The sequence below is a fragment of the Streptopelia decaocto genome (genome assembly GCF_964273445.1).
Source record: "Streptopelia decaocto genome assembly, chromosome: 11".
Classification (NCBI taxonomy): domain Eukaryota; kingdom Metazoa; phylum Chordata; class Aves; order Columbiformes; family Columbidae; genus Streptopelia; species Streptopelia decaocto.
This window is the reverse complement of record NC_138666.1, coordinates 15,364,878-15,391,691: the sequence shown is the minus strand read 5'-3', so window position 1 is coordinate 15,391,691 and position 26,814 is coordinate 15,364,878. Positions and strand designations below refer to the sequence as shown.

Sequence of the window (26,814 nt, the reverse complement as noted above, 5' to 3'; positions counted from 1 at the left end):
GGCGGCCGCAAATCAAGAGCGAAAGCTCTGCCGCCCGTGAGCAAATGAGGAGGCGGGGTGGGGAGAACCTCGCCACTGGTAGGTTGCTATGGCCGTGAGTAAGACACGTGCTGATTGGAGGAGCGCAAACCCGCAGCAAATCCGCCGCGCCGTTGCTGCCACGCGGGTCGCGACGGGGGAAGCGTCCGGAGAGGCGAGAAAGTAGTTGTGAGGCGGCGGCAGAGACTCGTCAGTGCCCGGTCCCGATGGCGTTCAGTTTCAGGAGAGGCCGGAGAGGCCCCTTCGTGAGTACTGCCCCGGCCGGGGCGGCTCTCGGCTCCCGTGGAGCAGGGCCCGTGGGGAAGGCGGGGGGGGCCGCCCCCGGGAGGGCGAGGGCGCCTGCGGGTGGTGCCGCTGATCCCTCCGCAGTTTGACCGAAGTGAAAAACGGGGAGAAAAATAAATTCCAAGCAAAGAAAAGGTGTCCGGAGACGGCGTGCGGGTGCTCTCCGTTCCCTCAGTCCCGGGTCTGCTGTGATAAACATTCATAGCGGAACCTTAGAGTGGCCAAGGGTTGTAGGATTGTCAGCACTGGTGGGGTATTTTAACGCGCTTGAAGTATTTGAAGTTCCTTTTTTAATACTAGGATGAAAATTAAGTGATGATCTTCTGTTGTTGTCTTACTGTGGGCTGTCAGCTTCCTTTTACCTCAGCTGTATTCTCTGGTAGTTACACTAAAACATCTACAGTCCGCGGCCGCAGTAACCAGAATGCGCATGGCGGGCTGACTGGAGTCTGAGGGAGCCGTGCGTGTGCAAGATCAGCCTGAGAAAGCCTTTGTAACGCACCATTTAGTTACCTGATGCAGCTTCCTGTAAAGACAGAAATATTTCCCAGTTCACCTGTTCATTATTCTGTTGGAGAAGACACTTAAAGAATAGTTGCAAAAAAAACCCCAAAACTCTGTAGCAAGAATAGCAGAAGCTTAACCTGTTTTACTCCATAAAAACGTAACATCTGTCTGAAGGTGATGGACTTATATTTTCTGATGCCTAGAGAGAGGACAAGAGGGATTGGGTATAAATTCAAACACAGAAAATTCAACTTAAACATAATAATAATTAAAAAAAATATTGTGAGGGTGGTCCAGCACTGGAACAGGTTGTGAGGGAGGTTGGGGAGTGTCCACCCTTGGACATACTCAAAACTTGACAGAATCCCAGGCAACCCTCTATCTGACTGTGCCTGGAGCAGGGACTTGGACTGGACAATCCGCAGAGCTCCTTCCAACCTCAACCATTATGTGATTCCATTCAAAGTACTCGTTGTAGGGAATTCTGGTCCTAGTTTTTTGAGCGGGTATTTAATGTTATCCTTTCAAAAAATTGTTGGATTTGCTGATAAAAACACGTTAGGATTTTTTATTTTTTGTTCAGATTGAACCTTTGATTGCAAGACTTGTTTAGCGATAGTTTTTTTCTTCCATCTCACACTGCTATGACTGAGGATTACTTCTGGCTGACAGACCCTTTCTACAAGAAAGGGACTAATACTGTTGCTCTAAAGCAGGACTCAAATATTTGGGAAAAAAAAGTTAATTTCTACTGCTTTTTTTCTTGTATATATACAGGAAAAAAAAACAACTTGATTAAGTTAAAATTCTGTTTTGCAGATTGTGATACAGTAGGTGGAGAACCTACATTCTTGGTTCTTCTGTGAATTACATTTCTAACCTTCATTAGCAGCTGTTAATACATGTTAAAAAATTAAACTTGTATCCATTTCAGATCTTCTGTTTACATTAATTGCATGTAATTGTTTTTCCCTTTTGTATTATTTTGCATTGTTAGTTATTGTGCATGTTGAATTCTGTGGTTTTTTTCATTGTGATCCTTAAAGTCACTGTCAACTAATTTTATTTTAAATTGTTTAGAAACATATAGCTCATGGCCTGGTCCCTGCCGCTACCATAGCTCCTAAACCTGCAGTTCCCCGCACCCCTCCCCCTCGTAGTCCAAACCCTTCTCCAGAAAGGCCCAGGTAGGTTTTGAGGTTTTTTTTTGTTTCTTCAATTACAATAGTATACTAGAAAAGCATGATTAGAAGAATTGCATGTCCTTGCTGCAGTATTTACATAAAGCTTTTCATAAATAGAATATATTTTTAATTGGGACAGTTCCCTTCTTTGAACTTTAAAGATAGCCATTTTTCTCCCACTCCTAAGCATGCTAAATAATTAGGACCATGACCATTAGGAATATGTAATTTATTATAAATCTTAGTAAATTAAAGACAAATGGACTATTTAAAGTTAGGGCCATTTTCAATATGGCTGCTAGAGTGTAGGATTATAACAGTGCTTGTATTGTGAGTCAGGAAATTTTAACTCGTTAGAAAAGCATAAATTAAATGTTACTAACATGCCGTTTTATTGCATACTAAAAAAAGCAGGGGCTTAAAAAAACTGGCATGTAAAACTATGTTGAATGAGCTATATAGGCAAGTTACATAAAGAGAAAATACACGTTTATTTTCATTTATAGTTTCTTACAGTTTTTCTTTTATGCTTTCTCTAGGCTTAGTTTAATTCTGGTTGTTTTCTGTGGTCTTTCTAGTGTCTGTAACATTCCTACTTAAGCCTAGTTCATTTCTTCTTCCTTTTTGACCTCCAGTTGTTGTCATTCCTGTTACAGTCCTCACCATTTCTCTCCTTTAATCTTTGTTCCTACTTGTTTTTTCCCCTTCATCTTACCCTTCTCTATATACTCCACAGCATCTCACAAATAGGCACTTCTATCTACTTCTATCTACACTTGCTCTGGTTTGCAGTGTGCCAGCATTTATTAACAGCTTCAGAGTCATCAGTAAAAGGTTCTGAGTAGGGATTAGTGGAAACAAAATAGCAGAACATGGAATGCATTTTCAATGCCAGGTAGTACTATTATGGCTAAAGCGAATGCTAAGTACTCTAAATTATCAGTGTCAATTTTGGGAACATAACTCATTATATTCCATGATTTTCATGCATGTGATTTGGAAAAACAGATAGGTATTGTACTTCACTCTTTGATAGCTATTTTACAATAGTTTGCCCTGTTTTGTGCTTTACTTTGCGAGTTAATAGTTTATAACCAGTCCCTTAGAACTTTCAGTGGTGTTTATGCTTGTTAACTGTGAACTTTTTGCTTTGTTTAAATAGCGAAGACATTTTGCAGTAGAAAAAAATATGAAATGTGGAACACAGAGAAGACATCATTGGTATTGTTTCACTGCTTTATTCTGTTCTCTTCCAGATCTGCTCTAGCGGCAGTTATCCTTACAACAGCCCTCACAGGGCAGACTGTTGCTATTCCTCAGCCTCGGCAGCGATCGCTTTCTGAAAGTGATTCCACCCATGTGGAAGAAGAATGCTTCGAACCATATGCGACAGTCGCAGAGCTCAGAATGGGGTAGTGTATACTTTCTGTTTCATTATCTGGTATTAGAAGTAGAATCTGACAATGATATAATTTTACTAAAGAGTTAGAGCAAATTAATTCAACTCCTGGTGTTATAGCCACTTACTTTGTCTCACTGCATAATAAATTGGGTCTGAAGTGTCTATGATCCTTATTCCATTTCTTGTAAAGTGATGTCATGCATGCAGTCTTCAGAGAAGGGAGGTTTGGATTGTCCAGCAGTTACAAATAAAAACATCTATTATTTCTGCCAAATGATGGTCAATTAAACAAATGGTTAGTCAATGAGGAATCATCTGAATTACATGTCAGATATTTCCTTTATGCTAAGTAGTTTCAGACTCCTCTTTCGGTAGAATTGGCAACCTGCTATCTCTAATCTGGCATTTTGTTTAAGACAGAGAAAAAAATCTAGCTGCAGCACTAATCGTCTCTTTTAAAGGATACACATAGCTGCAAACAAGGAATCCACGCTGACAGAAGCTTAGATGTCTGTTTGTGTTGGCTGTTTGGACTAATTGTGTATATTCTAAGACTGATGGTTCTACTTTACTAGTGTTTATTTTTTTCAAAGAGTAATCAACACTGAAACAGGGTTTAAACTGCTTTCTGCTTGCAGGCCCAACTGGAAACTTGATGGTAATGACAGATCTCCTGTACAGTCCCTGGAAATATCAGGCAATTATTGTGAGGATGAGGACATGGATACCTATCTTTCAGATGCTGATAAGGAGGCAGAGTCCAGCTGCCAGAGTAATGAGAAAAGGGGAGAAAGCTTTAGCACCAGTGCTATTTATGCTCTTCCCCACAAAAATAAAAGGGTAGGATTTGAAAATGCGTTCATTCCCTTACCGTGTTTTAATATATTAATGCAAATATTAAATATTTCTAAGGCTTTTCATCCTCTTCTGGCTCTTTAGACATTTATTCAGTTTTTATTTCACATGCTTCTTTTTGTGGTTCATTTACTCCTGCATGAGTTAGGTTTTTTATTGATCATGGATAGTGTGCATAATTTAGTCTGGTAAAATGTTCAGTATTTTATGTTAAGCATGATACTTATATAGTAGATTATTTGTTTAAAAGCACTAGGAATTTACTTTTGCAAATGGTGAAAGCCTAGTTATTTATTTGTTATTCTGCTAATGAGCAAAGACCTGTATAGGGACAGGGAGATTCAGAATCAAACAAAATAAATTACCTTGTCTTGAAGACCAGTGGAGTTTTCTATGTTAGATGTTTAGATTGTCTTAACCAGCAATGAGCAGCTAAGTACTCCTAAGGCACATTTAAGGTTCAGGTTGCATCTTCCTCCAAAATGATACAAAAATTTAATGAACAGGAAGAAGTAACTGAGTAGTAAAGAGGCAATAAAATGCTATGTATGTGAAAGAAATTAATAAACAGCCCTAGGTGAAGAGACAGTACTCAGTAAGACGAGGGGAGGGGAAAAAGAGGAGAAAGGGAGTGACTGGAATACATGGGACATTGGTATGTGATCAACAGGGGAAAAAGAGCAAAGACGATGTTAAAAATTATTCATGAATCCCTCAGTGTTGTGATACAGTAGATAACTGGTTGATCTTTTAATAAGAGAGAGTTTAGATACAACACAGAACAAGCAATTGTAGGATAATTTCACAGACTTGTGACTGAATAAGGTGACAGGGAATATTGGCCCTGTGAACTGAACAACTGTCATAGTTTCCTACGTCTTGTTCATTGTAAGGCTTAGATTTTATTTACATAGAGCCCTAAAACAATAAAAAGTATATCTTATAATTTATTGTCTTAAAATATTGGAATACAATTCTGAATGTGACTGCAACATTAGTACACTAAAGGTTTCATACAGGTGTCAAGTCACGTGGGCTATTTTAACAGTGTTATCATGATTTAGATAGGCTTGTCTTATTTTTACATAGGAAGAGTTTCCACCATGTCCCAGTACTGATGCTGACAAGAAAGAGGCGCCTTCTCATGAGACTGAGTTTAAGGTGCTGGTAGATGAGTCAAACGTGCAAATAGAAGGTAAATAAACTTACTTTAAGCTAAAATGGTGTACCTTTTAATATAATGGGGATTTTTAAGCATAAAATAAATTTAATACTATATGATAACAATATATTCATTTTTCTTCAAAATGGCAATGAAATAAATTCTACTAAATACTTAGCCATTTCTAGTAATTACAGAAAATTACAAATCTGCATAAAGAGGGAAGATTGATCTATATTCACAGCATAACTGAAACTCCTAAACATCCACTCTCAGCCAGTGTAAAAAGAGCTGGCAGGGGGAGAGTTATGTGAACTCTTTATCTTGTCCAGTACAGCCATTCTCTATGTTTCTGTAGTGGAAGACAACAATGCAACTTCATTTCTTCCATCGTTGAATCTGTACAGCGTGAGGTAAAGTAAGGTCTCACATCAGTATTTTGATAGACCATGAAAGAGATAATGGAAAGTCAGCGATCTAATTTGTGGGTTTGGGAGGATTTTCTTACATTTATTTGCAGTTTATGTGTGCTTATGTATCCATACGAGCCCTTATAGTTTACAGACTTACTTTTGTTTTTAATTGACTGAAAGATCTGTTTTTCCTTAGCAGAAGACGAACATCCTGGCATGAATTTAAAGGTAAGACGTATATGAAAGTTAATTTGTGATGCATTTTGGAAAAAAGGGTGTTATGAAGAGCTGACAGTGTACAGTCACTTAAAAGGAAATGAATTTATTGCCACTAGGGAATATTTTTCTTTTGGAGCACAAGAATGGCTAATTGTTCCTTTTGAAAAATACAACTAGATAGGTAAATGGGCCATACAAAAATGTTGTTTTGTTTTTTAATGGTTGGTATCATAACTGACTATTCTAAAATCGTGTTTTATACAAACTAACAAGTGGGAGCAATATCCATCCTGTATATCTCTGACAACTGAAGAAAATATTAACAGTTTCAAGTGGCAGTGATAAGTGACAAAAGAATGTCAAGATGGGTAAATGACAAGTTGTATGTTGTCAGTAGAGTTCAACCTTAAATTTTGTTGATATAAACCCATCTGTTTCAAAAGTTCCGTTCCTTAAGTTCTACAGCAGTGTTCAGAGTATTTCAGAAAGCTGTTAAAGCAAGTTGTCTTATTTCTTATTTTTCTGCTAGGAAGAGAAATCATTAGCAGAAAATGTGATATGTGAAAAGCCTCCACCATCCCCAGGTACTTCTGATTTTTCTATTACTTTACTACAAATCTGCACTTTAATAATATGCGTATGTATATAGAAATACGTTTTTCTGCTTGTATTCTCTAAGCCTGGACAGGATGCGTGCCTATGATGAGTTCATGGGGTTTTGTGTATTTTGTGTGTTTCTGTGCTGTCAAAGTATCTTAAGTGTTCCCATAGGAAGTTAATAGTGACCATGAATGCATGAAGCTGTGGTATGTCATCAATAACAGAGACAGCTTTATTTCAGAACCAGTTCTTGGGTTTCACGTGTATCCTATACTAAGGAACTGTTCTGTACTAAGTTATATTCATGCCTGCATTAGGTTATGGTGTCTCTTAAAAGTCTGACAGTAAGGGTAAAAATCTCAGCCTTCATTTTAATTGGTAAGCTGTTTAGTCCATACAGATGAAAAGACAGATTTTAAAGCATGATCCATTATCACTGCTGCAACAATATATCCATGATTTTGCAGATGATCTAAAATTACTTTTTAAGGACTGTTAAGTAACTTCTGTTCAGTAACAGGTCACTGAAGCCTGTTCAGTGAAGGTAAAGGTTTCATTACACGTGTGATTAAAATGAGGAGGCAAGAGGGCTGACAAGTCCATTCAGGGCACATTCACTTTGTTTAATGCAGTGGATATTTCTGTCTAACCTCTCTGGTCCTCTGTGATAGGGAGACGGAGATCTTTTGACGCTTTCTTTGCCCTTTAACGAAGGAATGTTTTCAGTGTCTGGGAGCAAAGATGGGAGCTTGCAGCCACTCCATTATATAGCTCTCTTTCCAAATCCGCTTTTTTCTTTCTTTCTGGCCTATCTTTCTTGGCAGTGTTAGGTTAATGGTTGGACTTGATGATCTTAAAGGTCTTTTCCAACCTAAATGATTCTATGATACTTCTGGGAGCCATGAGCTGATTTAGAAAGTGTCATTCATAATGTTAATATTAGAAAAAAATGGATTATAATTTGCTGAAACTTGTATTCAAGTCTGAATACCATTTAAATACATTGTGCTGTGGCATTACAGATGCGTCTATTCGGGCAAGGCAAGCACGGGAAAATATGACTAAAGAAAAGCTCAGAGAACTAAACCAAGTAAACTGGTCTCTGAACAAGGCGTATCAGACTGTGGTCCAACAATATGAGGGAATAAAACACCAAGTGGAAGAACAGCAATTAAAGCTGAAGAGACTAGAACAAGAAAACAGAAGACTTAAAGAAGCTGCAGAGAAATCACATAAAGGTAAGAGAAACTCAATAGCTGTTCTGTAGTTACCTTGTCTGATTTTTCTGATTTCATGCAACCTATTCCCGCAGTAGTAGGTTCCTGCTCATTGATTTGAGCAAGTATCTATGCAGAAGTAGTTTCTGAACAGTTCTTTTTCTAGATTTGTGGAAATTTTGTCAAGGAATACTTACATGATCATAAAAAAAATACTTTTTTTTAATTTAATGGGTTTTTTGTTAGTAATTTTTCATGGGATTATTCCATTACGGTATTTTGAGCAATGTTCTCTTATGATTCTAGCTTATTGAGATTTTTTTTTCCTTACAGTTAACAGATTATTGTGAACAGTTCTTGAATTTTGATTGAACTTTCTTGTTGGCTATTTGTTTTAATAGAGGAGGCTACGGAATTACTTTCTCTCAGACAACAAGCACAAGAACTGGTAGATGAAAATGATGCTTTGAAAATGACAGTCCATCGTTTAAATGTAGAATTAAGTCGCTATCAAACTAAATTCAGGCCATTGTCCCAAGAAGAGGTGAGAATCTTGGTTGTAAAGACAGTTTGTACTGAAATGACCTATTGTCCTTTCATTCATCTGAGTTTTCAAGACTGTAATCTCCAGATTTGCCACAAAATCTACAAATGACATAGGTTTTTTCCTGAAATTTAAAACAAGTATTTATTGTTAACTCTGAGAAGTTAGACTTTCTCCTATATTAGTAAGATTTTGAACTTCCAGTTTTGTTGAGTTTGTTGAGTGTGTGTTGCATATGAAACACACGTAATTAGAAACAGAAGCTTGTTTGGGGTAATAGTTGTGAGTGCAGTGAACAGTGGCTGGTGCTTCAAAAAGCAGGAAATAATTTCAGTATCTTTTTTAAAATCTATTTTAGCATCTAAAACTGAAAGGTTTACCAATGAAAGGACCACCACCACCATGGCTGGTAAGTAAAATAATAGTTTCACCAATCTTCATTCCTTTCTAAGTAAATCAGTGGAATTTCTTTACTGTAACCAAAATATTCAGGATATTATTTAGTTACACTGCTGAACTGTTACATACTAGTAGAATATTATAAATGTTTGTTGCTTAAAAAGATGTCGGGCAGAACTTTGCAATTTTTACTTAATTTACAGTAAGCTACAGACTGCACACAATCACCAACTTTGAGCTACTGAATGCAAATTAACTAGAAGCACTGTTACCCTGAGAATCAGATATACCATCTTCACTTAGTTTTGTCTAGCATGTAGTTTGCTTCAAGGTCTGTTGCTTAATTGTTAATCTTCTTAATCACAACCTTGTGTTGTGATTATTTTTAAGATGATACTAAAAGAAAATAGAATATTTTCAGTGATTCTGAAGATAGGAATGGTCGTGGGTCCACTAGTACCCTATGAACTTCTGGCAAGGAGAAGGCAAATAATCCATGAAACTGAACGCATTTGTAATATATGAAACAATTTCTCCTTGCAGTGCTAATCAGATCTTAAGTTTTCCTTCCTCATTGTTATTCAGAACTATATAGAAATAGGGAAGTCATCCTTCTGCTCTGTCTTTCTAGCTATGGGAAACAAGAATCACAGATGTATTTAGTTTTAAAGATGCAGGTTTGAGAGTGTAAAAAAATCTTTTCCCACTTACTAACAAATCTGTGCTAAATTTGAATAACTGTATTTACTGTAGCATTTCAGATTGATTTAGTATTCATTTACATCCACAGACTGCTGTGTTACATATACTGATCAGTAATAGCTGCTCTTTCGGGAAGTGTGCAAGTACAGCATCCAGCCCTGTCCTTCCCAAAGTGGTGCTCTGAACTCCTTCTGCACTAACATTTTGTGTACAATGTTCTGTGTGCGTGTATAAGTCCTGCACTTTGTCTGCCAGGCATATACGAAAACCCTTAATAGCTTTAAAACTAGCAGTATATAGCAGGAGAAGAAGTAAAGAATATTGATGAGATTATGGTTTGTAATTGATTTATATGGATTTTTTTTAAAGTTGGATATGAAGTATTTGTCACCTCTTCTGTTGGCATATGAAGATAGAATAAGAGAAAAGGAAGATTTAAATCTTGAACATGAGGTAAGTTGCCATTTAAAGGAAATATACCTCTACACTAAAGCAGAAATAAATGATGCTAAATGTTTAAAGGGATTTGTCAAAGCTGTGTTCTGCCTAAAATTAAAACTTACTTTGTTTTACTTTCCCATGAATAGTTATTGTGCTGTCATATCCTACTTGGCTTGCTTATTTTTGTCAGCCTGTTTAGAGGCAGAAGCGCGCACCACACTGAAATGTACAAGAATTGTGCCCTCTGAAGAGAGTAAACCATAAACACAGTCAGTGATAGAAAGAATTTACCATTATCATTGATATGGGGATGCAGTGCCCTGTGTAGCTGCTCTATCAGTTACAGGCCTGTGGATTTTCACAGAATCCCAGAATATCAGGGATTGGAAGGGACCTGGAAAGCTCATCCAGTCCAATCCCCCTGCCGGAGCAGGAACACCCAGATGAGGTTACACAGGAAGGTGTCCAGGCGGGTTTGAATGTCTCCAGAGTAGGAGACTCCACAACCTCCCTGGGCAGCCTGGTCCAGTGTCTGCCACCCTCACTGAGAAGAAGTTTCTTCTCAAATTTAAGTGGAACCCCTTGTGTTCCAGTTTGAACCCATTACCCCTTGTCCTATCATTAGTTGTCACCCAGAAGAGCCTGGCTCCATCCTCCTGACACTCACCCTTTAGATATCTGTAAACATTAATGAGGTCACCCCTCAGTCTCCTCTTCTCCAAGCTAAAGAGCCCCAGCTCCCTCAGCCTTTCCTCATAAGGAAGATGCTCCACTCCATCATTTTTGTTGCCCTGCGCTGGACCCTCTCCAGCAGTTCCCTGTCCTGCTGGAACTGAGGGGCCACAACTGGACACAATATTCCAGATGTGGTCTCACCAGGGCACTGTAGAGGGGCAGGAGAACCTCTCTGACCTACTGACCACCCCCTTCTAATACACCCCAGGATGCCATTGGCGTTCCTGGCCACAAGGGCCCAGTGCTGGCTCATGGTCATCCTGCTGTCCACCACGACCCCCAGGTCCCTTTCCCCTATGCACGATTTTGCGGTAGGGTAATATTTATTTCTAGATATTTAAGGAATGGGTGCTCTTTTAGCTCTTTAGAAGTATTTTTTTTGTCACTGAATCTTTGAAAAATTGTGATTTGCTTCAGAGCAGAACTGCTATAGCTTTTAAAAATATCGTATTTCCTTCAAAAAATTAAGCCATAAAATAAGCAGAGAACACTGAAGGTTTTGTATTGCTGTAAATTCACTATATTATCCTACTATATTCAAATTCATGTCATTCATACTGAAAATGTACAGTATCGTCTAGTAATTTCCAGAATTCAGTTTTTTAAAATCTATATTTTAAGGCTGTAAACCTGCTTAATTAAAATGACACTTGACAAAAATGTGCCACAATTCAAATATCTGTATTATTTTAAATCAAATATTACTAGATTGGTGAACCAATTTTGAAGTTAAGTACATGCATATGAGTTAAAGATGAGTAGCAAGATAATAATTAGAAGGCACCCAGGCATGTATATTTACAGAAGTTTTTGTTGATGTAAAAATTAAAATACCTTTAAAGAAATTTATGTGGAGTCCTTTGTCTTCCAGGAGGATATGAAGAATTTTAAAGCACGAGTGGAGGAGTTGGTGAAGGAGAATGAAGACCTGCATGAACAATTAAATAAAAGTAACTTTATTACCCCTACAGAATGGCAAGTTACATTACTAGAAATTAACTTAAAAGCTACTCATTGTTGTGCTTGTTGCATGCAAACTTGTAAGATTACAGTTTTCAAGGAAAAAAGGTGTTCCCCTCAAGCAAATTAAGTTTTGTTGAAGAGTTAATAAGATCATGATTATGTCTTGTTGGAACAATGCTGATCTGCAATGCCTGAAATAATTTTGTGTAAAGATTAAATAGTGAATGTGCAGTTTTGCATCTGAAGCCCATGTAATTCTGTCCCAGACCTTGCAGGTTACATACTTGTACTCTTCTACTACTAGTAGGAATGTGCCAATGACATCAGTTTTTCCTTAGTATAAAGTGGTACTGGAATACAGCATTAGAAAAATTCGATGTTCTTGCGCAGTGAAACAATGCAGAGTTAAGTGCTCTGCTCAGGATAGTTCAGTTTAAACACGCTTAAACATCTTCTTTACAGGCCCACAAAACACACTGCCAATATTTTTCCAGAGTTCAAAGCCTAGTACATCTAAATCCTATCCAAGAATGTATCACATTTTGAAAACAATTTGGTTCAGTTCTTAGTTACGTAGCTGTCTCCAAGTCATCTGGCACCATTATTTAACTTTAATTCTGTCATATGAGAAAAGGCTGAGAGAGCTGGGACTGCCTTGCCTAGAGAACGGAAGGCTCGGGCGCTTCTTCTGGTTGTATACAGGCGTAAAGACAGAGCCAGTCTCTTTCCAGTGCTGCCCAGTGTCATGACAAGACACCAAGGGCACAAACTGAAACACTGGAGGTTCCCTCTGAACAAAAAGAAACAGTTTTTTTGGTGTGGGCACTGCAGCAAGCTGTCCAGAGGCAGCTGTGGACGCTCCATCCCTACAGATATTGAAAAGCCATCAGGACATGGCCCTGGGCAGCTGGCTCTTGGTGCCCCTGCTTGAGCAGGGCCGTTGGAGCAGATTACCTCCCAAGGTCCCTTCCAACCTCAACCATTCTATGGTGCTATGATTCTAATTCACACATACATATTTTTCATTCTCTCTGTAGGAATTTTTTTGATGTAAAGATTTTGAACATTATTTAAAATAATTTACATGTTGGAAGGTTGTGGGTTCATGTCTCTAATAAGCATATATTGAATTCTGACATTGCTTTCTATGAAGGTTTTAAATTAGTTTTATAAGACGTTCAAATATGATAAGTTTACACTGTTGGAAGTCAGTTGTGCTTTTTCTTTGGAGACAGTTAATATTTGAATTGTATTTTATTCATAAGCTGGTTGTCATTGCAGGCAGCAGCTACAAACTCAGGCCAAGCTGGTCTTGGAAGAAAACAGATTGTTGATGGAGCAGCTCGAAGTTCAACAAGCTAAAGCAAAAGACAGTCACAGACAACACGTTCAAGAAGGTAAAGTGCTAGTCATTTGAACTACACGAGAGATGGTACTGCAGGGTTGGGGGGGTTTTGTTTGTGTTTGGGGGAGGAATTTTGCTTTTAGGGTTTTTTTACAACTTCAGATATGCCTACAGAGCATCGCTGGATGCAGGTAACACTAATATGAAATCAAGCTCTGAATGTCAACTGATAATGAAATGTCAGTGTCACCTATTGACACTACAGCATCCTCCACTTAGACTTGCTTCCTCTGGAAAAGTTACAAGAACCACTAAACAGCAATGCATTCATTTTCATAATTTAAGAGCACTTTAAACTTTACAGATTGTATTTGTAAGGTATTATTTGCGTATTTAAATGTTCAGTTTAGAATTTGTAGGGTTTTTTCATTTTCTGCTTTGGAACCACTGTTTATTGCTTAGTAAATAGTTATAAAGTAAACAAAAAAAAGAGAACAAGCATGTTATAGTTAAAAATCCCAAGACTGAAAGCGAGATTTCTTAGTGAAGTTTAAAAAGCAAGATGGAATCTTAAGTCACAGATTAGCATGTTCTGAGAATGATTTAATTATGTGTGATTAACATAAGTTGCTGATGAGAAGTTTACTTAAGTGAACTATAGAGAAAAACTTCAATTCTGACATTTTTTATTCATCAGCCATCTAATTCCATAAATACTTTCCTTTCTGCTTTTCAAGCTTCTGAGTTTCTTGTTTAGAGTTTTACCTCCATGCATCCATCTGTGTTTAGGAGATAACAACTCATCATGTACCGTGCCTAAGGCCAGACAATACCCCAAAAATCAAGCATTCCCCTTCCCAAATCTCAAAATAGCTTGATCTGGTAGGAGTTGTCAGAACATCCCTAGGGAACACTCAGATTTTGTTAGTTATCGCTGGAGTTCTCACAAGGAAATGAGAGCCCTGATCTTCCATTCAGTTCCTACAGCTGTTTGGCAGCGTAACTAGTGATTGACATAATGTGCTACAGGAAGAACTGAGAGATCAGTGAGCAGAAACTAGGCAGTCTCTAGATGTCTGCCCTGTCTGCTGGGCTACAGAAATCATGTTCCATTTTACGTTCTTCTCCTGAATTAGTAAAATCTGAATCAGAGGATTTGTCAGAGTAAAATAACACTTCAATGAGCAAATAACTTATAGCCCTGAGTGAAGTAGTCTTGAAATTTCAGTATTTTCCAAAACAAACTGCTTGATACAGCAAATTAAAATACAAAACAAACTGACAAATCCACTTTTACATAATGCTACGAACAACTAGGAATTAACCAAGTATTAGTTTAGTTGGAGTTTCACTAGGTTATTGAATTAGTTGTGTTGTACTCTGTTTGTTTGTTTTCCATTCCCAAAAGCTTCAAAATTGACCAAACAGATAATGATCTTAGAAGATAAGAAACAGAGTCAAGAAGAGGAGATAGCAGGGTACCAGAAGCAGTTGGAAGCTTTGCGTTCTACTTGTGAAGAGCTGAAAACCAAAGTGGATAGCAGAATAGCAGCAGAGGAGCACTTTGCTTTGGTGAATGATTTAAGAAGGTATGAATTTACATATGGTGCACAGAGAAACAGTTCTGCAAAGCATTAACATGAACAGATCCACATACGCATCACTCTGTAGGTAGGAGGTAAGCGAAAACTTATGCTGGTAATCTAGGAAGGGAACTGCCAAAGTAAAAAGAAAGGTAAGAAATATTTCAAAAATACTGTCTCACTTTTAATAGATGAAATTACAAAAGGAAATCACATGTCTAGAGACATTGGTAGAAGTGTTTCTACCATAGAGTACATATTGCTAAATAGACCTTTTAAAATTGTAGTAGAGAAGGCATTAAAACATCATATTTGTCAAATCTAATGACTTCTGCCAACACTGTCTTTTGAATGTTCTCATTCTTTTGTTCCCATCTTTGGGAAAACATCTGAAGGATCCTGAAATTCTAAAATAAAAAGACTAAATTTCTCCAGTCTTTGCAATGTAAAAATAACACAAACCAACACAACACAACAGTGCTGTCATACAGTGTAGTCTATAAAGTAATGTATTTTTAAAGACATTCTGTAAATGTGTTTGCTTTCAAACCCAGGATAGTGCACGTTACTGTTTCTCAGGACAATGTATTCCCGAAAAGTTCTCAGACCTTTTTTTGGCATTCCTAGTAATTTCTTTGAAAAAAAAAATTAGGAAGGGAATACAGCTGGACTACACAGGATATTTTTCTCATTTAAATTATATTTCAAGTGCAGGCAGGATTAATTATTTGAATAATTTTGTTTCTATTATGCTTCATTCCTTATTTGATATGTCACGAGATTGTAATACCTCTCTTTGACATATCTTTTTCATACCTTCCACGTGGGGATCTTACTGTAACTTAACTTTTTAGTGAAGTAGGTCTGTACATGATGCTGGTTCTACACTGTTGGTTTTTGCAGCCATTTACAACAGGAGCGGGAGAAAAAGCGCTCTGAGGTGGAAGATCTGATGGGGAAGGTAACGTCACTGCAAGCTCAAAACAAGAAACTGCTTTTAGAGAAAAATAACTTCATGGCTGACAACAAGATCCTGGAAACTGAGATGGAGATGACAAAAAAGACAAACAGGTCATATCATGTTCTCATTTTCTTGTATAGAAATGCTTATATTTCTAAAAATAACAGCAGAAGTACCTGTAAAAATATTAATTGACATCCCAGAGTGTGTGATTTCTACCTATTATGGAAAAAAACACGTTTCCCTAAACACATCTTTGTCACATCTAAAGGCCTGCTAGTCATTTAACTTTATTAAGCTTTATGTGTTTTTCATGCACACTTTTCTATGTCTACATGCAAATTAAGAATATATTTTTAATGCTAGTATTAATAGTTAGCTATAGCAATTAATCACTGTTTGCAGACCTTCTAATGCATCTGAGTGGTTCAGAGTTGGCCTCACCATACTTTAAAAAGTACAAACAAGATTATTATTATATTTCTTTAGAAATTTGAGCTTGTAGCCATTGCAGAAATAGTTCTTTCGAATCATTGTCACTGTTATTATTCACATAAGACATTCTAAAGAAAATCAGCCCCCAAAGCGGGAAATGATACTTTCAGCATTACAAATACTTTGAGTCAATGCATTTTTTAACAGTATGTTTATTTGATTGTTTGAGACTTGAAGAAGCTGATTTTCACATGCAATGCAAGTCTTTTAATGCCATTATTAATTCCCAATCTGAAGCTTTTCCTTCTGTTAATTTTGTAGGCGATTAAAGAAGAAAATAGATCTTTTAAAACTGCAGTTGGAGGAAGCAATTGAAAAAGAAGTTGCAGCCCATCACTATCTAACAAACCTTATTGGTTTGGTGCAGAAGATAGCTCAGGAACGTGACCATCTTATTTTTTTGGTAATTACCTTTAAACAATTAATATTACTTAATTGATATTTCACACAATTATCCTACTAGCACAACTTATTCATTTGAATTATCAAAAAAGAAAGCTATAATTTCAGTGTAATGATTTAGCTACTTAAATAGACTTTCGCAAATAGGATAGGAGTAGCAAAAGATTATTTTCTAGAAGAGCAGTTAAAAGCAGCTACCCTGATTTCTGGAGGTTAAGCCTAAATGCACATTAACATTAGGGTCTGCAATGGTATATATCAAGTTTAAAAGAATTTATTAATGTGATTTTAGAAATTGGCTTCAATTGTTGAAGCTATGTATATTAAAAATAGCACGCAATCATGGATTTTTAATACACGTTTCAGAATCTAACGGTAAACTATTATCCTTGAAGTGGTCTGTATGGACTTTCTATTGGGGATGCACGTGCATGTTATTGCTGCTTCTTGGTGAGCAGTGGTTTTGCCAGGCTGGTTGAGAGTTTGGAGCAACTTCTGTTCAGTGGAAGTGTCTGGTCTGGAAGTTACCAGGCTTTCTATAGGCGCACTTGGTTTCCTTTACAAGATCTTGGAGTACCGCTGTGTAAAACTGAAATGGTCTCCATCTTCAAACTGGTCCTGGAAAGCTTTTCACAAAACCTTGGTAAAATAAAGCTGCTTTTGCTTCTGTTGTTCCAGTAGTAGACAAAGGCTATCATCAGTGTTGGGTAAAAGATGCTAAAGCAGTTAATTCCTAATTCTGAAGGAGGAACTATGGTGACCCAACTCGAACCCTTGGCCACTGCAAATTGGACTTTAGGATTGTGAAACCAGGCACAATAAACACCTCCTGGGAGTTAGGGGAACTGGTTCTTATCTCTACATCTCTGGTATATCTACCTTCGAATACTCAGCATACCACATTAGAAATATCCCAGAAATCCAGAATTACCTGTAAGTCCAAGGCGTGCCATTTGGCTTAATAATACCGTAGTAGATGTTCAGAATACTTCTAGGAAAATAAAAGGCTGTTTCAGAAGGAAAGATGTCTTAACCTTAATCACCACAAGGTACCATGAACCCCGTCTTTGCAAGTGTGCAGTATTTGACGTATTCTTCCCTTCTGAAGCCTGAACCTTGAAAGTACACAATAGAAAAAGCAAGTTTTTTGCATGTGCAAAAAGCCCAGAACAGGTCCATGGAAAGCAGAGTTTTTGTCATGTGACAAATTATTAATTAGCCATTATTAAAATAATTTCCATGATTCTTTTCCATCTTGGTTCTTCAGACTACTGGAGCTCAAACCAGAATAGCTTTGTCTTCCTCAGTGTGTATTTTGTCTGCCCCATCAAAAGTCATGATTACATTTAATTATGTATGCTATATGTTTGCAGGCTAAATGTTTGGAAAATGAGAATCACGGTGTTCTCAACAAAATAGTAGAAGGCAGTCTACGCTTGGGAAGACTGGAAGAAAAAGTTAAGGTAAGCAGTATTTCTTAGCTAAATATTAGGTAAAATGTTTTGATTTTCTTAATGAGAAAAGTCAGTAGTTAATCTGTGTCAGTGTTATATGAGAGACTTATGGATTATTTTATAAAGAGTTTTTAAAAAGCAAAATAGGATAGTTTTCACAAATATCTTTTTCCAGTGTATTTGTACATTGCATGTCTGCCAGCTCATTGCATTTACATAACTAGTCATAATTCTCCGGGTAGTTGTAAAAATAATTAAAAATCATACTTTAATTGTATTTCATTTTTGCTCTGTAGTGTAGCCCACTTATTCTCTCTCCTACTGTCTTGAGGCTGTACTAATGCTTCAACTTGAAGTCTGTTACATTTAGATTTGGAAGAATGAAAAACATATCCCAGGTGTCCAGTTATCCTCCAGTATTCTCCTACGGCCATAGGGTAGGAGGTTTAGAAACTCACTAGGTGTTCAAAGATCTAGCCTAATTAGAGAATACAGTATAGGTTATCTTTACAGCTGTCTAAGCAAATACAAAGCATAGTGTGTATGTGCAGTATAACAGTGTATAGGGTGAAATACATTTGAAACTTCAATGTTTTAACAGCTTTGGTGCTACAGAAATTGCTTTTAGTGCAAACTCAAAAAATGAAGGAGAAGGATATCTGGTATATGGTTTCTCTATACGGAAAGTAATATATATTTATTTCAAAAGCTGTTTTTTTACCAAGTTTGCATCGTCTACCCTAAAAAGCAGAGAGTCTCCATACATTGCATTTTACAGGTGAGACCTGCACTGCTGTTCCTGCATCAAATGACACAAACATGCACCACTATGTTAATGGAGACCAGCTCCTTCTGCATTTTTATTTCTAAGGATCAACACAGCTCAGGAATTAACAACGAAGGGAATAAACCAAACTGTAGGTGCAGAGAGAGCAGCAAGCTGAGCAACAGCTCACTTTAAGGTTACGTGTTTCCTGTTCAGTTGAATGAGAAACGTTGGAGGTTGCACTAGTCTGCAGGTATCAGCTGCAGGAATAATCTGTCACCTGCTTTGGGAAATCACAAATAGCGTGACCGCCCATGTATGTTGAGTTACAGGATAAACCTCTTATGAGGTATTTAGGTGTAATCTGACTCCAGTGCTAATAGTATTTAAAAATGCATTCATTTTTCTGAAAGGGCAATAGAACGATTGGTAATGTGAGTGTTACCCTATTTCTTAGAAAAGGGTGTTTTGCATTGGCTTTTGGCCATCTTCAGCTACTTCCGTCAGATATAAAATAAGAAATACAAATGATATCGTATGAATTAGAGCATACAGTCCTCAAGGTTATGATGAGAGAGAAGCTTCTAGCCTATGGTTTGAGCTACCTACAAGTGCCTACAATGAGATGGTCATCTAAAACTGTTGCTTAAGGAACAGGTGATGGTAACTTCCATCTTTTCAGTTAAAAAAACCCACATACAATAGCATGCTGTCATTTTGCCAGTATTCACACAAGTTATCATGTTTATCAAAACCACATAAATGTCATACTGTATTAAAGCCTGCAATTAAGTTGTTTTATGGTTCGGTTAAAAATTTACCAATTGATAAAACACTGTGTATCAGCTCTGTGAAGAGCAGCCACACATTCCACTGGCAGAAGCCAAATGTCAGACACGCAGCTAGAGCGGAGGGAGCAAAACTCAGACAACCCCTAGGGTCAGTTTCTGAATTGCTAGTAAATAGATCCCAAGAAGGAGGGAGCCCAAGCAGAGAGATCCAAGCAGCCACACCAGTATTCTGGGTACACGCTTGCACATCTTTGAAAAGAGACCTTGGCCAGCTGACTCACAGAACTCCGAGATACTGACTCAGTGCCATAGTCAGCACAGTCACCTGAGGCCATACTTTGACTGGGAGTCCTTGGGGAACATCTTCATACTTCCATAATTGTAATTACTAAGCAGTTTGATGATCTGTGGGAAGAACTCAAGGAAACCAAGGTTTCTGGCATTAAAACTATTTTTCTACAGTCAGGATTCCATGTTGTTTTATGTTTTAATGAGCTTGGACGTGTTTGTGTCACTGGGGAGTCCTTCAGCTTCATACAACTCTGTCTCATGGCTGTTACCCTGTGCTCTGCAGGCCAGCTCCACGTCAATGTGTTCACCTTATCCTCCCATAGCAGCACAAACATCTAATGCTGCACTTGGAAGAGTCTTGGGAATCTAAAAAGTTGAGTGATGTGACTGGTTAACTTGCAGGCTTCTAATTCTTTTTTAGAACTGACAGGAAAAAGCAAGGGAAAAAAGCCCCACAGAACACTATGGAAGTCAGCCTTAAATATTGACTGACTAATGTTCTATGTCAGTATTTATCACTATCCTATTACCTCCAGAAAATGAAACTCCAACACAACCCATTTAACAAGAGCTAAAAAGGAAACAGTTTGTGGAAAGGATTATGTAGCTTGCAGCACATCACTAAAAATACTTTCTTTTTCTTTCTCCTAAAGGCATACTCAGACTTTTTTGCTCTGACTCAGATGAAGATAAAACCCTAGTGGTTAACATCTTAGATAAAACCTTATATTAGCAAGACATAAGTAGCAGCATTTTCAAAGCTTCACTAAACAGTTTGCAGTTTTATTAAAAGAGGTACTTCTATCCCAAAACTCTGTCCTATAGACTATATCAAACATCACATTCTGCAGATACAATAACAGGTTAAGCATTCTGTTTGCAATCATGAGAAAAAAAAAGTTAATATTGGATAATACCTGTTGTTTTTGTGAAGAGCAGCAGCATGTAGAAATTTGTAACAATACACAAGCCATATTTTTCAATTCCTTGTGTGCTCATGTAATTTAATGGCGATGTTATTTCAGAAAGCAAAAATCACTTTGTACAAAAAAAATTTTATATTTTTGAGATTAGACCAACATATTTGGTTATTATTACCAATAAGCACAGAAGGAACTATTATGTGAAGCAACAAGATATTTGAAAACATGAAGCCACTCTTTTCTTCCTCTTAGAATTAAGAATAAACAACAAACAGAACACAACCACTTTTTCATGGTAGCATTGATAAATATGACTGTTGGACAAGTGGGAAGCAATATGTTCTATGAAGTACAGTTTTGCATCTTGGAAAACAAACCTTTTTTTGGCAGCTAATTCTTTTCACTCACAAGACAAACACACAGTGTGGTATTGACTGTACATATTGGTTTTATATGCAGAACAAAGCACAAGTGTAATACCTTCAAATCAACAAATAGGTAGAAAAAGCCGTAACGCAACCTACCTGATACATTCTAGCAAGGCAGCACTGATGTAAAGATGCAACTGCAAATCAGCATCTCTATTTATTTTGTTGGTAGTGCGTTATCCTTTTTTCTCCTACAAACGCATTTTTTCTTGTTATCTTTAACCCTTACAGGTATATAAAAAGAAAGCAGCTGGGAAGCTTGAAGATATCAGTCTCAAAATGACCGAGCAGGAGAAGGAATTTGCTGGGAAGACCGCTCAGTACCAGCAAGAAATGCAGCACCTCCGGAGCCTGCTGCAGGACCGACAGGAAACCCTGCATGAAGTCTTGCAGCAGAAAAAGTAAGTCAATCACAGGTGGAAACCATCCAATTAGATCTGACAGGGAACTGCACACAGCTGCGAGTTCGTGCTTTTCATCACAGCCTCACATGGTAAATTCCAGGTGGCTTTTCTCACTCACGTGTGAGCTGAAAATGCTGAAATGCTCCTCTTAATTCCCAGCTCCAAGACTTTCTGAAGGAGGAATTTATTCTGGATGACTGCTGCTGTTCATAAGGCTACTTCTTAAGAATAACATCAGTCTGCATGTAGTCTTTGATGATTTGGGGGTGTCTATGAATCATCAAGATATATGTTAATTATTTAACAGCATTTTCTAATAAAGGCTGAACACTTTTCAGAATAGCACAAAATTAAAGGAATCTAATGATGGGTTTCCTTTTGAATCTACCTTACTGTTCTGTTAATAAGTGATGTAGATTGGCTGTGTGCAGAATAAGAAGACAAAAAGATCATTTAACAGATTTATACAAGATTATGACTGTCAGTGTTGAAATATCCTTTTAATAATAGAGTTCTTTAAAGGTATTTTTCCCCTCTGGTAGCGGGAATCTTCATAGCACATTCATGTAATCAGCGTACAGGAAAAACTTTTTATAACTGCAGAGAGGTAATTAAGCAGTTCTTCTGCAAGTCATCTCTGCCATTGTGAAATAATAGATTTAAAGACAATAGAAAACGGGGTGTGGTATCATCTACCTTATGTCAGCACAGTTTCTCTCAATTTATACAGCTATTAAACAGGTGTGAGGAGCTGAGAATTGTACAATGAGCATCCCCCTAATCTGACTTAGCCACTGCCATTAAATTCTTAGTTGTAAAAGTTTACCGTATCTGGTGGTGATGGTAAATTGTCTTGTAAACCAAGGGAAGATGCCACCTCAGGTCTGGAAACAGCAGTTGTTTCAGCGAGACACTGCAGAAGAGAAGAGCAGCCCCACCTTATGAATCTGAACAGGTCTACAGCAAACCTGAGGGACAGTGGCCAGGACCGTGCCCAGAGGTGGAGCCACTGCAGGTCACAGCGTGTTCAACAGGAAAATCTGTTCAGACACAACAGTGATATTCACGTGCTTCTGCACTTCTGTGTCTTCTCTCATTGTTCTGTTTTTAACAAGTTTACATCCAAACTAACAAGGGCTTCATAAAACATAACAAAGGTGACTTTCCTTTGAAAGTTTTTCCCCTCCTGCATCAACTTTCGCCTGATGACAAAAATCAGGGGTTGCACTACATTGCATCCAAGGAACAGAATGTTTCCACTTGGTTTTCAAAAAGAAACACATATCATTGTTCTTTTGATAAATAAAAGCTTCTAAAGCTATGCAAATTTTACCTTCCTAGAAATTGCTCCATAGAGCCTTTTCAATAATTACAACCTTTGCTAGAGAACATTGGAAATTCACAGCAACCTTTTGCCTAAAGCAACTGATGACAAAGCAGAATCATTTTCTGTTCTTCAGGCAGCTGATAATCATAATGACATTTTTATTATTTACAGAGTAATCTTATGAGTCAGCTTTATCACATGCCTTTCCTTAAATGCATTGTGTGTTTCAGATATAAACAAAGTTGTTAATGTGGTTCTAGGAAAGAAAGTGGTTTGACTTGATGATCTTAAAGGTCTTTTCCAACCAAAGCAATTTCATGATTCTATAAATGTCTCAAATCTTATCTCACGGGGCACTTACCTCTATGAGTTTTCTAGGTCACAGTGTATTTCGTAAGTCTTCTGCAGAGGAACAGCATTTTGCGATAGTCACAGCTGCTGTACTTGGGATGTTCACAGCAATGAAAGTGCCTCAGACTGTCCTCAGAAGAGGGTCGGCTGTAGAAAAACTTCCTGGGCACACACAGGCAAGGGAGAGGAGCGGTCTTACCTGTAAGGTGACCTGTGAAATAGTAACCATTATAAAAATCATTGATCTTTGTGACAATGATTCCTTAAATAAACTGTTATAGGATTCATGAAAATTCTTGAGCCAGCAGCTAAGATTCTCAGAGATTAAGGCTGAATGAATTTAGCTCAGTGAGGCCAGAAAACTCGTCATTTGCAAAGAAGAATCTGCTTTCAGATGTGCTTCTGTTTAAGTTTTGTGTCCTCAAACACAGCATTAATGTTTGCTTACTCTCAACAAGATACAAACCCTTACATTTTGGCTAGGTCACGGGTTTAATGGCATTTTTATTTTTACTCATCTAAGTAACAGCAGCCTACATTTATGAGAAACAAACAATGCTTTTTTACTCAAGACAAATGGAAACAGGACATACTTACTACCGAGCACATATCTAGTTTTAAACACCAAGTGATAAAGACTGGTGTTGGAAGAGATGAACCAGCTGCTGTGGGCACAACGGAGTGACAAGGGTGACCCTATACAGGGTCACATCACAGCAGCCATGGCCAAGGACAGGGATGCTTGGCAGAGTTGGCAGAGCTCGAGGGGATTTCTGGTGAGATACAGAAAAATGTAAGAGAAGGGTAGTGAGGGCCATTGCCCACTGGGGCTGGGGCTGCTCCCTCCTGAGAGCCCGCCAGCACGTCCAGACCCTGCATCTCTCAGCTCTGTTTAAAAATTAATCCTCCAAGAAGAGTTCAGATACACCACTACCTCTAGAGGCATCTGTTTCCTTGCTGCTGAAGTAATTTGACCCTGTGGATACTTTTAAAACAAATCTCTTTGAACTATTTTTTGTAAAATCAGTGCAGTTGCCATTGAACTGAACATACAGACTGAAAATGAGCCCCCGATTTGTCAGGCATGCTGACAGGGTTACACTAAACTCAGAACCTGGGGATCTTTGGTTCATCTTCAAATTTTCTCTGCCCCAAGCTCACACAAGCATTAACAATGAAACAATGTTTTTTTACAAAAAGTTCTCAGTTTTAGAAATTAACAGATGAAATAAAGCCTGGGTAATGTTTTGCACTACTTCTAACTAGATATCCATTCATAACATGAAACAGGAAAGGAGGCCAGGCTATGTCTGGGCCACTTTTTACCACTGCATTCTCAGTGTTACTGAGCGCAAAGGGCTGCGTAAGAAGCACTGGTTATCTATTTTCCATTACACACCTTTTGCTAGAAATGTAACGTGGCAGCATTTAATCTCAACCCATTTATGTTCTGCATTGATTTGTTTCTCGTTTTTAGAACCTGGTATTCAGGAGGATTAGTATCCAGGGCTGGCTCTAGCGACTGCTTCAGGTAGCAGCTGAAGTAACTGTGCCAGTCTATAGCATTAAGATTTGTGTGCTCATTTTCAATGCAACAGCTTTGCTTTCCACTTCAAATGGCATGTATTTCCTGATTATTTTGTATTTTGACACATATTAGAAGTGAGTCAGAGGAAACCCAGGAGCTTAACCTCGACCACATATAACTTACTAAAAGGTCTGTGACCTGAATACGCTGCATTATTAAACCATGTTAGCTGCCACATTTGAAAAATAACCTTTTTCTTGAGAAAAGCATTAAATAATTCATTCATTTATGCTTGGGCAGTCAGAGAAATCAGCCCATAAGGTTATAATGGCTTGAGGACTGTCCTTCACTACCTTTGCCTCCCCAAAAGATGAGTTTACACCTCTTCTTTTTGACCTCCACAACAAGGCCTCAGCAGCAAAGTCTGACACTCTTTGATCAGCCATGCAGAACTCAGCACCTGGCGGAGGGGACACAGGGAGGACATCCTGTCACAGGAAGCAGAACTGCAGTCACGATGGATCCCGACTCAGTGGACAGTGGCAGTCACGACATTTCAGTCTCATGGGGACCTACTTTTTTTGCGTGGCCTTAACCCAACTATTACATGGGTCCATCACTTTTTCTGCTGATCATATCCTCTCTAGCATGAGTGGGCTTTTTTAGAAACAAAATGGAACTAATTTCAATCAGATAATTTCAAGCATCTACATACATGCAGTTTATACTGTAATTAAGTACTGTTGAAAAGTGGTTTTAAAATTAGGATTTCTTTGGTTTTTTTCCTAGGAAAGTGGAAGGGGAGCTTGAAATCATTTGGGAATCCACATCCAAAGAAAACAGGAGAATGAGAGAACTCTTACATCAATCCCTGGGGAAGAACACATGGAGTGCTGTTGCAGTTCATGAGCCAGACTTGGATGAAACCTCTCAGAAAGGCCTGGTTTATGGTCATGATTTTAGCTATTGTGATGTGAAACCTTCATCCCCTGCTCAAAATGAAATTCAACAAGAATCTTAGTGATGAGAATAAAGATGCGTTCCACATCTCATCCAAGAGAACTCAGTGCGTGACCTGGACTTCGCCAACACCACAAGATGCAATAGAACATTTACCCACTTCAAAGTTACTCTATTTTTTTTATTGTCATCAAAATGACAACAGCATATTTTTTATAGCTTTGAAAATCAAGTATTTTATGTCATATTTTTCAAGACAGGCGTCTCTGAGTATATAAACGGAACCTTGGAACTGCCTATGCAAATATTTGCATCATCTGTTTTTATTTATCCTTTTGAAAACATTAAGTTTTTGTAAAAATCAACAACTTCACAGGGAAACAACTGATTGGTAATTCCTTAGAAAGAGAGGGGACATTTTTCAGAACACTCTCAGTATTGGCTTAAGTGGGCAAGGTTTAGAACTCCAGTCCTGCCACAGCTGCTCCCTTTCCCACAGCTGCCAGTGAGAGCAGCTCGCACAGATTGTCCTTTGGGGACAAGCACCTTGACAGCGACACTAACACCACATTCACAAATGTTACACTTGCTTGGTTCATTTGCATATCATTAAAACATTATGTTAAACTTTAAATGAGCTAACATTTAATCAAACCGCTGGGAGATAATCCATACTCGCTTTCCGCAGAAAACTGAGAAAACACCACGTCCCATTGGTGAAAAGTCTTTTTGTGGCTCAGGACGCTTCTTGGCACACCAAAAAAATGCTACTGAAAGGTATTTTCAATCCATATGTACATATCATCCCTTTAGCGTTCCTGGACAGTAAAATCCTGGAACTGTTTCAGATAAACAAAAGCAAACACACTTTCAAGAATGTCACGTATTGTACAAATAGAATTAATGATTAGACAGGTGATTCTTTCCAACTCCTTCCAACAGTTAGGAAAGAAACTCATTTTCTGCTTTGGGAACAGCTCAAAAGAATTGTTTTTTCCCTTAAGTTTCTTTCAGATAAAAGACACATCTTAGGCTCTAGATGTTTTTCATCTTGCATTAAAGCATTTGCTTTCAGTATGTTTCTATGTACAAAAAGTAGATGAAATAATGCTTATTGCAGACCACCCATTTTATGATT

At 37.9% G+C, this 26,814-nt stretch overlaps 1 protein-coding gene across 3 annotated transcripts; it reads left to right on the top strand.

The window, feature by feature from the left end:
- The first annotated feature begins 149 nt into the window (after positions 1-149).
- On the top strand, positions 150-26,796 carry CEP89 (centrosomal protein 89). Of its 3 annotated transcripts, XM_082063071.1 has the most exons (20): positions 150-284; positions 1,912-2,018; positions 3,272-3,427; positions 4,056-4,075; positions 4,157-4,257; positions 5,362-5,467; positions 6,044-6,075; positions 6,596-6,650; positions 7,689-7,904; positions 8,285-8,427; positions 8,786-8,836; positions 9,898-9,981; positions 11,576-11,683; positions 12,953-13,064; positions 14,421-14,601; positions 15,499-15,666; positions 16,313-16,454; positions 17,827-17,916; positions 21,338-21,507; positions 25,506-26,796. In XM_082063071.1, exons 1-20 carry the CDS (start codon positions 246-248, stop codon positions 25,735-25,737), a joined length of 2,313 nt encoding a protein of 770 aa, XP_081919197.1. In that variant the 5' UTR covers positions 150-245; the 3' UTR covers positions 25,738-26,796. The 3 variants fall into 3 exon arrangements, with proteins under 3 accessions (XP_081919197.1, XP_081919196.1, XP_081919195.1); XM_082063070.1 differs by having other exon boundaries at positions 4,056-4,257; positions 6,047-6,075; XM_082063069.1 differs by having other exon boundaries at positions 4,056-4,257.
- Positions 26,797-26,814: the final 18 nt, after the last annotated feature.